This window comes from Sander vitreus, chromosome 3 (assembly GCF_031162955.1).
Source record: "Sander vitreus isolate 19-12246 chromosome 3, sanVit1, whole genome shotgun sequence".
Classification (NCBI taxonomy): domain Eukaryota; kingdom Metazoa; phylum Chordata; class Actinopteri; order Perciformes; family Percidae; genus Sander; species Sander vitreus.
The window spans coordinates 631,573-646,142 of NC_135857.1; the positions used below are offsets into that span (position 1 = coordinate 631,573).

The following is a 14,570-nucleotide window of genomic DNA, read 5'->3' on the forward strand; positions in this document are numbered from 1 at the left end:
TCAGTGCGTTTATGATAAATTGGAATATGCTGCATATTGTGCACTTAAAAAAACTTTGAATGCTCTATGCTAGATGGTGGACAAGTTCCCTAGATGTATGTGTAAGCTTTACTTTCTATATGAATAATAACATGACATCAGTTTGACTCAAATTCAAGAGAAATGGACTCATTAGCTTGCTTGCTTGCTTTTCTATATACTGTAAGTGGGAGTAATAATTGTTGGTAGGGCTGCAACTAACAGTTATTTTCATTATTTTATTAATTTAATGAATTGGCCAATTGCTTTCTCAATTAACCAATTAATCACTTGATTGATAAAAATGTCAGAAAATAGCTGAAAAAAAGAAAGCCCAAGGTGACGTTTTCAAATGGCTTGTTTTGTCCAACCAACAGTCCAAAACCCAAATATATACAACTGAATATCACATAAGAAAGAAAAGCAAGAAAACCTCACAATTTAGAAGCTGAAACAAGGGAATGTTTTGGTACATTTGCTTTAATCGATATTCAAAAAAGCTGCCAATTTATTTTATGTTAACTGACTCATCAACTAATGGTGTGTGACTCGTTAACATCCTGTTTGGGAAATTCAGTTATGCACAAACGTTTCACACAAATCAGAAAAATAAACTGACAAAAGCATCCTGCTGGACTAATTTCTGTGAGAGTTTGAACATGTGTGTGTTTTGCTGTGTGCATATTCACAGTCGGCTTTCTAGCTAGTTCAGTGACCTGTGCGCAACACAAACAGATTGGAGGGGGGTGGGGTGGGGATCAGTTAATAAGATAGGGAGCAGAGTGCAGATGAGGCCAGACTGAGCACTGAAATGGTTTTAAACTGAAAAACTTGCCTCCTACCTTCAAATATCTGCTGTTTGACACCCCATCTACAAACCTTCTGAGGGGCTTATACGTTTTGTGGGAACAGGCAGAGAGCATGTACGTGTCATGATAAACATACCTGTATCTAAGCTATTTCACATAGCATGCATACCCAGGCACGTGTGAGCACTAGCCATGCTCGTCAGATCTGGGCCAACTGGCTGCAGTCCAGCGTCAGCAGGGCTGGGTTTGGCAGCTTGGTTCCAGCATGCTCGCTGTATGAGGGGCAAGGTGCTTCACTGCATAGCTGGAATGTTTTCTGTCTTTGTTTGGCCCCAAAAGGCTGGGATTCATTTTAAAGGACCTCTTATAGAGGAGGGCAAGTTGAGGCATGTCCATAACTGGCTCTTATAGCGGCGCTGTATTCATACTGCTTCCGCTTATTTACTCTTATTTAATTAAGAATATAAATATAAATCTAATTAATACTCAGAAACAGTAGAGTCCCCTCCCCCCCACCCCATTTTGTCAGATAAGATTTGCACTGCATTTGGATGAAAACTTGAGTTGTGTCTGCTCTGTATGCAACAGTGGAAAAAGGATCATCCACCATAGTTTCTTTTCAGTGGGTCACTGCCAATGCTCTGGTTTAGTTCTTTGCTTAGAACACAAACTCTATCAAGCTGCTGGTAACAACAGAAAAAGCAGCTCTGCAGTCATTAACCAGCTGTCTTTTCTTTCCTGTCCTTCACAGATAAGTACTTCTACAATCTTAGAGGACTAAAAAAAAACATTCATATTTAAGAAATCAGAGCCAGTTAATTTTTGGCAATTAAAAGATGACTTAAATCGAGACTATGTGACTTTTGAAAGAAGAAATTGTTCCTCTTACAAATGAAAAGTTGAATTCATAAGCAATAAAAATGCACCATTGCTTAATTCAATGTAGTCAGCAGATTTGTCAATAGGGCTAATTATAGCTAGCTTAGCAAACTTTACATAGATACTGATGTTAAATTAAAATAACGGACTTTAGTGAGTCGCTGACTCAACTCTTCTCTTCTTGTGTGCTACTGTTGACTAAATGACCTATTAACTGACTACCTTGTCTACTTTCAAATAAAGTGGTTTAGATATTCTGGCTAAAAATCAGTTTCCTGTTTCGTCAAACTTGTTTTAGAGATGCAGCCATGTTTCAAGATCTCAGCAACTAACCTGGCGACTAATCTCATTTTATGATGTAAAAATGATGCTAAATGCTAAAGTTGTAAAAAAACATTAATTTCCTTTAACTAAGCCACCTTTGTCATTTTAAACATGTAAATGAACTCTCAAATCCTCATCCTGAAGACCCAAAGTTTAAACTACTGACCAAATATGTTTTTTGCCTAATTCTACAATTTCTTCATTTTGACAGAAAAAAACAAAAGCCCACAGCTATAATATTTCCGATCTACATCACAACAGCCAAACCACCTGCAACGATGAGTTTAGCTCCTCATGTAACATGAAGTGGGACTACTAATTGCAGTAATTTGATGTTGTCCTCTGCGCGTGATTAAGGTGTGTGAAAGTTGAGTCACAGCTTTTAGACTTTCTGTAAACCACAAATTGCCTTTTGCCTAAACTTTCACATTGTTGTCGACAGCATAGCAAGGAAAAGACACGGTGTGTGGTCACTGATTTGGACAGAGTCTCGGTTCATGTAGAAGTCAACGAGAGGCTTAGAGTTCTTGAACAAGCCGGATAATTATGGATGTATTCCTGTCTGATGCTGCAGCTGACGGACCTCTCAAGGCGGTTTCGCTTGTGAGTCAAATAAAATCAGCCACTTTTTAGAAGTCTTTCAAAAAAGCGATGAGTTATGCTTGAACTGGCTGTCACTAATACACTCCCTCGCAGCAGACAGATGATGTGACCTGAAAGTGACGCATGGAGAGCCGCCCCGTCACGAGAGGCCAAAACATCTCAATGAGAAAATCCACCCGAAGAGGTTTAAGTGCCCCGCTCGCGTTTCTTTACATTCAAACAGCTGTCACAATATGTCTCATAATAATATCTTTTTCTGGACCTTTGCAGCTGTGAGAAATGGTCAGGACACTTTCTCTCAGCGATGTTATCGTTACAGCTGCATCTCTAAAGCCTCTCAGCTTCCTCCCAGGAGACTCGCAGCAAATGACCTTATTCTGAAACAGACCAGCTTACATCTGTCTGTCTCTGGGGTGACGGAGCGCTGTGGAAACGCTTCAAATGACAAGGGTTATAAAGTTAAACTACAGTGGGAAGGTTTACAGGTGAATCAGAGCATGTAAACAATGGCCACATGGGCCGCATGTCATTTATCATGGTCTCAGTCACAAAAACTGAATTATTGGACTGTCTGTAATAATCCACCTTCCCTAGTGTTTACACAAAGTGAGAGTTCACTAATTGTAAACCAAAAACTGCAGCTTCAGTTAATTTTTTTCATGCCAGCCGTTCTAAACATGGGTAATTACTGGACGTCAACATTCATTTCCTTACACCCATAAAATACTGTGATTTAGGGTCATTTCCTGTTGTTTGTTTGGATTTCGTGCTCAGGCTTTCATTTTCAGCTTGAGTGCAGTGACTTCAATGTGCATAACTGTTCATACTTGAGCAGACACAAAATGTAGCAACCTTTTAGATCACTTCTTTAGATCATTTTTTAAGCAAAAATGTCAATCATTCGCTAGTTCTAGTCTCTCGAATGTGAGAATTTGCTGCTTTATATATCCTTAGATTCTAGACTGTTACTTTGAGTTTATATATATATATCTCACCTCTGGTTATTATTAATAATAATAATAATAATAATAGTAATTTTAAACTATTTTCTGGCATCTTTTAGACAAAACTATTAATCAGTTCATTAAAAAAATACAGTAATTGGCAGATAAATCAGTAATGAAAATAGCTGTAAGCTGCAGCCTTGGTTCATGATGCCTAAACTGAACCAAACTCCATGAGTCAGTCCAGACAGGCTCGGTGTGAAGGGCTTTAGCTTCAGAATCTCTGTTTCTAATTCTGGAAGTAATACGGTTGAAGCAGCAGGAAGTAAACTTCCATGTTAAACTTCAAAGATCAGCGACTTATATAATAATAAGTTACAAAGTCCATGAGTGTGAGGACGTGTAATGTTCAGGAACACTCAGTCGCTACAATAAGAGAGACGAGTGGGCGGCATAACTTCAACAGTAGCTGGTGTTTGTGTCTTGACTTTACAGGTACAGCACATCATGGAGGTTTAGGTACATTTACTGTAGGCATATAGTATAGAGTACTGACTGTCCTTTCCCTAGATAAATGCTGCTGTGCTCTCCGAGTGAGCAGCTCCTTCTATGCATTGATGTGTTCAGATTTACTGGGCTGTTTCCAGCTCTGTCACCCCAAGTCCATCAGCTGACAGCAGCTTCAGTGCACAGCTCTAAGAGGCCTTCACAGACCCCAAAGTGCAGAGCGGAGGCCCGAGGGCTTTCACTCAGCCAAACAACATCTCTCTGTGTGTGCAGCCCAGTGACCATCGTTGTCGTCAGAGACAGGATGGGACAGCAGAGCCCACCCACCTCCCCCGAACTCTCCGGATCTGGACCCAGGATGCCTGTGCAGCCTGAGGACACCTGCGGGGGACTGTGAATGTCTCTTTAATGGGGCTGAGGGACGGAGATGCTAATGAACACACAGTCATTCATCAGCCATCCATGGCATTGCTCCCATTCAGATAGAGATACCCACTGAGACACAAAGCCCCAGCTGCCTCAAGTGGCAGACTGACACACAACATTGGGCACCAATGCAACACAGCTTCATTTAGCCCTTTAAGAAACGCTCAAAGTGCCTCTCTGTACATCCCTCTGCACGGCTGCACACACAATGGACAGAAGTGGATTCATCATGTGTTTAAAAGGGGAGAAATAACCCTGATTACCACATGTTGACGGAGCCAAACGCCTTTCAGAACGCCGGTTGATTTTTATGGTACTGCTTTCTTATAAATCTCCCTTTACAAAGTGTTTAAATAGTTAATACATCACTTTCTAAAGCTTTATAGATCGGTTATTGATCTATAGGTGTTTATCCTCCAGCAGGACGCTGGACATTTTGAGGAAATATGCTTATTTGCTTTCTTGCCAAGAACATTAACACTAACAACTTATTCACATGTGTGAACTGCAGACTTTATGGCTCATGAGAACAGGTATTTATTAATGGATTACCAACATTTATAACTGCATTATCACCAAATAGACTTGTCAACAATTTTGATAATCGATTAATCGTTTTGTCTATCTTTTTTCTTTTTCATTTGCTACTTTTCTCCGTTTTAAATTTTAAACTTTAAACTGTAAATTGAATATCATTGGTTTTCTTTCGACAAAACTAGAAGATGGTAGAAGAATATTTGGAGAGGTCATTTGGGGATTTTTGTGAGACTGTGATTGGCATGTTACCTTTTTTAGACATTTTATGGACTAAATAGTTAACCAATCAATTGGAAAATGACCCAACAGATTTGTTGATAGTGAAAATAACTGATTGATTGATGTATAAACCATTAATAAAGCCATAGTTAGACCTTATAAACCCGTCATAAAAGGTCGCTCATCATAAAGTGGTATCGATTCTTCTTCCACTAAACTCTGCCCACACATTGAAATAAGGCCGCTGGAAGAAGAGTACTGTAAAAGAGTCTGTAGTACTTTAGCATTCAGACTATGAACGCGTGGGAGAGTGAGTATTACCTACATCAATGAGGAGTGAAAAAATTGTGGATGTGTCAAAGTTCAAATGACTCATAGCCCATTCCCAAAAAACCCTCCCCTCGAGTTGTGAAACAAAATCTCATATTAGCCCACTTTGGAGTTCCTCGTGACTCTGGGTAAGTCAGCAGTTGCAGCACTACACGACTGCACGGAAGAAGAAGAAGCTCCCGAGCCGAACAAACCAATTACACCGCTGGCAAGGCTGCGGCACAGCACTGCACCATGCCCACAAAGAGCCCACTGTCATACTGCATGGCATTACTGTGGCTCAGTAGACCCAGGACTGATGAGCCATGAGGCCTGGCATGTGTGAGGGCTACTTAGCTGCTTAGCCCTCACACAGTGAAAGAAATTGTGTTACATACCATAAAGTGTGGACTCTCCTTTATTAAAGAGTCTGTGTTGCTAAAACAAAGGCCTGGCCCGGTCAGCACAAACTCAATTGTTGAAGCGTGTGAGTCATATCTGATTGCAGTGAGTGTTAAAGCTGCAGGGCTGGGCTGCTTTTACCCCATGACTCTCCCTCCCGGTGCTGGGGGCAGCCTCCAGGACTGTAAAGTATTTAGACATTCCTCCCGGGGCGGAAACACAGCCCATTAGCATCACATGCTAGCATGCCTATGGACACAGAGGAGGCACACACCAGCTCTTCTAAGCGCTGACACATGGGAAAGTACAATCCATGCATTTCCTCGAGTGCCTCTCAGGGAAGTTTATTTTGACAACCTTTGAAGTGAAAATACACGATTAACCCTTTAGCGTTGATAAGCAGTACATGTATATAATTGGGTTTATAACACACTGAAATGTGGTTGTAAGCAGATTTAAGTGTTTATGAGTGTACAAGTCAACAACTATGACTCCTCCTGTGGTGAAGCACCCATAACTGTAGGCTATGGGTATATGGCTATGGCAATATAGTATAACACGTCTTTATAGGAGATGTTATACTGTACTTGTTGACACTAAAATAACACATGAACGTAAAAATGTCCTTATATCTGCTTACAGCTTCATTATAGTTTTTATAAGACCTTTTTTATATTATTTCAACTTTTCTTAATGAATTAACATTCATACCTGCAGACTTGATGATTAAACTCCTTCATTAATGACGCATTAACATTTCTAATGGCAGACTTGATGACTAAAACTCTTTATTAATGAGTTATTAACATTTGTAACTGCATGATTCATGATAAGAACTCTTTATTAAAGATGGATGTATGTATTTATAACTGCAGACTTCATGACTAAGACATTTATTAATGACGTATTAACTCTTATTCCTCTGGTGAAGCACCCAGAAGGGAGGGGTGGTGTTTTAACAGATAATAAATGTGAAATGTGCAAAAGTGTTGCCAGTAAAGTATTGGGGACTGTTTGTTGAGAAAGGATGATTAACAGTGAAGAAATGCCATGCAGTAGCAGTCTTGTTGCAACAGAGCAGCGAGCTGGGGAGACAGCGGCAGAGCTGCCAGGGTGAAAGTGGGCAGAGATCGGCTGGCAGGCCCAGACTGGATGTTCCATAGCCTTCAATCATTACAGGAAAAGGATCAAGCTAGTTGCACAATGGGCGAAGCATTAGCTAACTAATGTCTGTCAGCCTCAATAAACTTGAACTCTCCTCACAAACAGAGGCCAAGAGAGCTGAAAGTGGCCCCAACTGGCACACTTTGTTAATTAAAGAGGGGACAATGCAGCTTTGTTTCTGTTTGTCACAGTTAGCAAAGATGGAAGAGCTGCTGAAATATTATTTCATTATATATATATATAATACATTGATCTGGATTGATATATCAATTAAATTTGTGTTAAATGGGCTTATGTATCGTCTCGTATCGTCGCAGGACCCTGAATTGAATCAAAATTGTATCGTTGCAGACTTTGTGATATCAGTAAATATTGTATCGCTGTCCAAAGAATCACTATAATATCGTATCGTGATAAAACATGTCTGATTTCCACCCCTATTCATTATATAATTTACTATTGATGTACATATCTATTTAGGCTTTATTCTACCTGAGCAGTGGAGCAGAAACTCTAATTTAGAGCAACATCTGAAACAAGTTGACTTCTTTGAGAGAAACAATGTGATCTTTTACACATAGACTGTTAATATTAATGGACAACACATCCGGTTCGGCGAAGTCCTGCAAATGCGGAAGTACCTTAAACCTGCATTCTATCTGAATTCCAGCAGGGGGTGACACGTGCGGTTGCTATGACGGCTAAATGAATGGGACTCTATGGAGCTAGACGGCTAAATTAGTCTCTTTCGCCTGATTGTCGTTGAGAAATCTCAGATTTGATTGTAGTTTTTGCAAGTTCAGCATGGATTATAGGTCAAAAGTTGAATGAGCGAGTACTTATGTCCTTTTGATTTCTTACAGGTTGAGTCATTGTTACCCATAACACGCTAGCATTCTGCTAATGAATGCTGATTGGTCAGTGAAGGACTGATTACGATCGGAGATCCCGCTTGACCAAAGTGGAACCAGAATGTCAGAGTGAATATTTCAGTGTGGTCTTTAAAACATTAGCAAACCTCTTTCTAGCACGTGTATTAACAGGGAGAGTCTAACCTGTCAGCTGTGTTGTATTAACAGAGAGAGTCTAACCTGTCAGCTGTGTTGTATTAACAGGGAGAGTCTAACCTGTCAGCTGTGTTGTATTAACAGGGAGAGTCTAACCTGTCAGCTGTGTTGTATTAACAGGGAGAGTCCTAACCTGTCAGCTGTGTTGTATTAACAGGGAGAGTCTAACCTGTCAGCTGTGTTGTATTAACAGGGAGAGTCTAACCTGTCAGCTGTGTTGTATTAACAGGGAGAGCCTAACCTGTCAGCTGTGTTGTATTAACAGGGAAGAGTCTAACCTGTCAGCTGTGTTGTATTAACAGGGAGAGTCTAACCTGTCAGCTGTGTTGTATTAACAGGGAGAGTCTAACCTGTCAGCTGTGCTGTATTAACAGGGAGAGACTAACCTGCCAGCTGTGTTGTATTAACAGGGAGAGACTAACCTGCCAGCTGTGTTGTATTAACAGAGAGAGTCTAACCTCTCAGCTGTGGTGTATTAACAGAGAGAGTCTAACCTGTCAGCCGTGCTGTATTAACAGGGAGAGTCTGACCTGTCAGCCGTGCTGTATTAACAGAGAGAGTCTAACCTGTCAGCCGTGCTGTATTAACAGGGAGAGTCTAACCTGTCAGCTGTGTTGTATTAACAGAGAGTCTGACCTGTCAGCCGTGCTGTATTAACAGAGAGAGTCTAACCTGTCAGCTGTGTTGTATTAACAGGGAGAGTCTAACCTGTCAGCTGTGTTGTATTAACAGGGAGAGTCTAACCTGTCAGCTGTGTTGTATTAACAGAGAGTCTAACCTGTCAGCTGTGTTGTATTAACAGAGAGTCTAACCTCTCAGCTGTGGTGTATTAACAGAGAGAGTCTAACCTCTCAGCTGTGGTGTATTAACAGAGAGAGTCTAACCTGTCAGCTGTGTTGTCGATGCCTCGAGAGAACAAAGGAAGCGACTTAGAGCTTACCGTAAAGCAGTATCTCTAGATGTATATGTGTATGACGTCATTGACATTTTAAAAAGGCTTTTTAGAACAAAAAAGCCTCTTTAAAAATAATCTAACACCCAGCAGTGTGTATTTTCTTAGCCTCCCCTTTCGAATGCAACATTCAGATTACTAGACAAAAAATGATATCCTGAGAAAAGTGGATGTTGAGGGGTATAGCTCCATAGAGTCCCATTCATTCTGCACTGGCCTGTGAGCGCCCCCTATATGGAACTCTGGTGGAACTGCAACCAGTTCAGAAGCCGGAAGTAACGAAAGAGTGGAACTTCTTCCCTTATTAGAAATGATTTGGTGTAACGTAACGTAAAGTAGAGTGTAAGGGCTCCTCCCTCACGTCTAAAATCACATTAGACACATCCCCAACCAGGATGGCTGCGCCCGTAACGGCAAACTCGACGACTCATAGCAGGTCTCCAGAAACCAATGGGTGACGTCACACATGCTCTGTCCATTAATATACAGTCTATACTTTTACATCAAGATGCAAAAAACATTTTGAATATCTGAAAAATCGGAACAACTTAGATTAGACATCTCAACACCACCATCTGATGTACAATCTGATATAAGATAATGAGGTACCACCTTTTAATAAGGCACCCCCTGTGAAAGGTGTGTAAGTTGTAACTAATGGCGCTTTTCCAGTACATGGTACCTGCTCGACTCGCCTTTTTTGGTTTTCCATTACGAAAAAAAAGTACCTGGTACCTGCTAAGAGGTACTTTTTTTAGTACCACCTCAGTCGAGGTTCCCAGCGAGCTGAGGCGATACCAAAAGGTGACATGAAAGCGATAGACGGGGGCGTCCTGAACAAACCCGCTATTTTTAAATAGCTTTAAATAAAATTATTTAAAAAAAATATATATATATATGTTTTGCTGCCTCCAGCTTCATTTGAAACTAAATGCGTCTTCTGGCAACAACAACAACACACCTTCCACGTTCTGTGTGTCGCGTTAGGTCACGGCAGTTTCCTGCGGCGCTGCTTGTTTTCCAGTTCTGCGGAGGCTCCAGGCAGAGCTTTCTCCGTAGCCACGTACACACACACACATGGCCGGCTCGACGCACACACCAGCACACAAGTATACACATCAGGCCACTTACATAGTATACGGAGAAAGCTCTGCGTGGAGCCTCCACAGAACTGGAAAACAAGCTCAAGTGGCCTGATGTTTATACTTGTGTTATTGGCATATAACGACCAGCCACGCTGAGGCGGTACTAACATCTGCAACGGAAAACGGACGCACAGTGTGTCGAGTCGAGTCGAGGCGAGGTGAGTCGAGCAGGTACCACGTAATGGAAAAACGCCATAATGGACTCATTAATGGTTAATAATTACTTTAGATATGTTAGAAGCCATTGTGAGAAGAACAAATGAGAATTTGAGATGCCCGGTTGTCTTTCCATCTGGTAATAATACAATTATGAATGTTTGTAATCATAGTAGCAGTATAACTCAGCAGCAAACACTCTTCCTCCCTCACTCGCTTTGTTCATCAGCGTTTCTGCTTTTCAACTAGATGTAATTTGCTGCTGTCTAGTAAGCAAGAGGAGGCTCCCTGATGACTCAAGGTGCACAACAAAGCGGTTCATGTGCGCTGAGCCTTTGTTCACATCTCCACCTCCCTGCTGTCAACCACACACAAGAAGCATGAAAAGTTGACATTTCACGATTAGAATACATAGTTGTCTTTTTCTAAAAGAGAGTGTTGTTTACAAAGAAGTTCTATCTGCTTGCGAGTTTCCCTCGGGGGGGTCATCAAGTTTCATCAAGTAAAACTAAAGACAGTAAAATAATAGAAAGGCCAATTTTGTAAATTAAACTGCAGACCAGTCAGATTGAGTAGATTTCTTACTAGATAATAGCACACTAACAACCCACAGTGTTTTTATGAGCCGGAACACTGACTTTTGACCATTATAATTCTATATTTAACTATTTCGGGAAGCATAAAGTTCTCAACAGTTTCTCTAACAAAACTGAGTAAACAGCTCTGTTAGTTTCTGTTTTGTCTTCATCTCTTTATCTTTCCAAACACATCACTGAAGCTCTGATATGATTCACGCAACACGTCAACAGTGATGTTCATCTGCAGCACAATAACTGCTCTTCTATGTCAACTCAATGGTCATTAAAAACATAAGTAAGGTTGCTCTGTGAGTGAATACAGAATATATTTCTTTCACAGCAGAGGAATGAATTAATAGTTTTTATTATTGTGCCGTTCATACAACTACACAAGAAACAACAATCAAGATCCAGAGAGCTACATGGACATCTTCCAATCAATACGACAAAAAAGTGAAGAAACCCAACTTCACAATAACTTTCACAATCAAATCTTTAGACTTTCGTTGTTTCTCGATTGACCGCTTCATGTTTAAGTCTATAAAAAGTCCTAAGGAAAGGTTTCATCATGATACGATATATATTACATTGATTCTTTGGACAACAATATGATATTTGCTGATATCACAAAGTCTGCTTCGATTCAATTCAATTTAGGGGTCTGATCAATAGCAATACATTCATATCAACTCACAAAAAGCAATTAAAATATGATTTGACAATTTTATTACTGAGCTCAGACATTTAAATAAGAAACAACCTATTGTTTTTAATAACAATTATAAACATAAAGTGGGAATTTCAAATTGATAAATTGATCCAGATCGTAGTGTTACACCCCTGGATAAAAGTAACAAAAGCCCATCCCTGTTTCCTGGAGACCAAGGTGACGTCTTCAAAAGTCAGTCCATATGAGCTATTCAGTGTACAATCATCGGCTATAGAAGAGGAAAAGGCTGAACATTTTCAGCAATGTTTAGCATTTTGCTTGCATGATTATAGTCAATTATTTTTCTGTTGATTGACTAATTGATTAATTGACTAATCTTACTCTAAAGCCCTATACTTCTGTTTCTGCATGAAGAAGAAAACCAGTTAAATACAACTTTAAATCAAGGGTTAGTTAAGAGAGTTAACAGAAATTATTCATATCCACATACACTCTGTCTACTCCAGAAGACGTTTATGATGCAAGTCCATGATTTGCAGATACATTGTGGTTGGTATTACAGGTTTCCCTTTAGGGTATTGAAGTTAGTGACTGTTTTCAGACAGTTAGAGCAGTCCACCTAAAGATAAAAACAAAGGCTTTCTTTCTAAAAGTCTTGACAGAGACTTCAATGTTGAGCAGATTAGGGTGGGGGGATGGGGGGGGGGGTTCTCAGACTGCTGACCTAGGAGCAAAAGGTCCCTCAGCGGCCTCCTCACTGACACCAATGAAGGAATCTGTCTAATCCTGGACACACACACACACACACACACACACACACACACACACACACACACACACCTCGACCCCATGCAGACCCAGCCACCCCCAGGGCAGAAACACAGACAGGATGGGGAGGACACAAACACCACAATATGAAAAGAGACTTTACCCTGAATATTGAATACGGAAAAAAAGACAAAACCTGGAAAAGCACACAATAATGAATAATAAGCATCATTGCAAGCCTAATTTTTTGATTCACTGATGATGTAGCCACAACAAAAAGCATCGATCTCCTTTCAGCAGAACAATGACAACATCCTCTAGGCTAGGCTACCTGTTCTACAAAAACACCTGCATGACTGATCCAACACAAAAAGCTCCTTTGTCATGATTTCATGTTGACACAGTGGCTCATAACTATAATTAAATCATTGCATATGTGGAGAGGAGAAACACACCTAAAACTAAAAAACAGGGGGGTCAATGCAGGCGCTGTTTACCAGGCCCCATGTAGCCTACTGGCATGCAGTGGACATACAAATACTCCAAATGAATGTAAAACCCTGATGAGGAAAGGTGAGAAGGACACACCCACACATTCTTTATTTACTGTAGCTTGACCGAAACTATACGAGGCTGTGCTGCGGTTTCCAGTATCGCCTGCAGAGAGGTGGATCTCTCACAAACAAACACACACACCGTACCTTAGAAATTCTTGCAGACAGGTGTCACAGAAACGATGTCCACAGGTAGACACTTGGACCGGCTCCCGCATCGCCTTGCTGCAGAGCGGACACTGGAACCGTCTCTTTGGCTTTTCCAGAAACTTGTAATCAAACCCGGGCATCGCTACAGGTTCCGTGGATATTATCTCGGCCTTCAGCTGCAGGTTAATTTAAAAGGTAGAAATGTCCTCTCTGATCCTCCGTTCACTCCCCCCCTCCCCCTGAAAACGGGGCTATTTAGCTGCACTGGCGTTTAAGCCGATGAGGGGTTCATATCACGTCCGTTCCGCCACCGAGCGACGGGCTTTAAGGAGGCGAGTCCTCCCCAGTCTTTCCTCCTGCAGCCCCGGCGACTGATGGTAACAAAGGAGCGACGCTGCTGTCCAGGAAACGCTACGGAAATGATCACAGATCGGTCCTGAAAGCCCCTCTCCGTGCACGTCCACAGCTCAGGGTTAATGCGTGTGGGCCTCTCCTCCTCAGTGGATGCAGCACTGACAGACTGAGTACAATGCATAACCCCTCCGTCTGTTTAGGTGCACCGAGTCCCGCCTCCTTCTCCACGCAGGAGGAGTCAAGAAGCTGAAACGCTCTGTTCACACTATTACCTATAATAATATAATGTCTTACTATCCCTCTTATCTCTCTTTATTGAGCTTTAATTAAGGCGTATGTGTGGCTGCTAAGACATACTTTACTCGTTTCCAATGCCTCTATGGAATGTGATGTCTACTATTCATTATTTATTTGTCAGATAGGCTACAACCCTATAATGAGTGCACACAAACTGGCTCTGGCTTTACACTTATTAAACATATATAGTCCTAATTATTAACGTCAGAGGTGAAGATGGTTTTGTGGTTTTATGGTTGTTAATATTTATATCATACATCTTATTAAAAAAAAGTCCAATTGACCTAATACAGAAGCCAACAGCACGGTTCGAAGTGACGGATGCCCTCTGGTGGTAGAGCAGACACACACACACACACACACACACACACACACACACACACACACACACACACACACACACACACACACAATGAATAATATAGCGTTTACATGTATTTCATGGTGCCATAATGTAAACGCACCATTTGCCTTTACACATGTTACAAATAAAACCTGACTCACATTGTTACACTCATTGAAACAAAAAACTGAATATGATTTTATGACTGTAGAAATAAAGAGCACATATTTTAATCATTTTCTACCTGCTTTATTGCCACCGGATTACATCATCATTACATCATCATACAAGACAACGATGTGGAAGGTCCATGTCCTCCTCCTTCCTTAAATAAGGAATAATTACTTCAGAATTATGTTTTGAAGAATAGATGATTTATTATTATAATCATTAAA

At 40.9% G+C, this 14,570-nt stretch overlaps 1 protein-coding gene across 2 annotated transcripts in view; it reads right to left on the bottom strand.

Annotated features, from left to right (window-relative positions):
* traf4a (tnf receptor-associated factor 4a) overlaps positions 1–13,718 on the bottom strand; it is a 41,133-nt gene extending 27,415 nt beyond the window's left edge. Inside the window, exon 1 of one of the 2 annotated variants that reach the window (XM_078245477.1) lies at positions 13,179–13,718. In XM_078245477.1, the coding sequence (XP_078101603.1) occupies positions 13,179–13,321 (143 nt within the window). In that variant the 5' untranslated portion in view covers positions 13,322–13,718. The remainder of the gene's footprint in view (positions 1–13,178) is intronic. The other variant, XM_078245484.1, reaches the window with a different exon arrangement.
* Between the last annotated feature and the right edge of the window lie 852 nt (positions 13,719–14,570).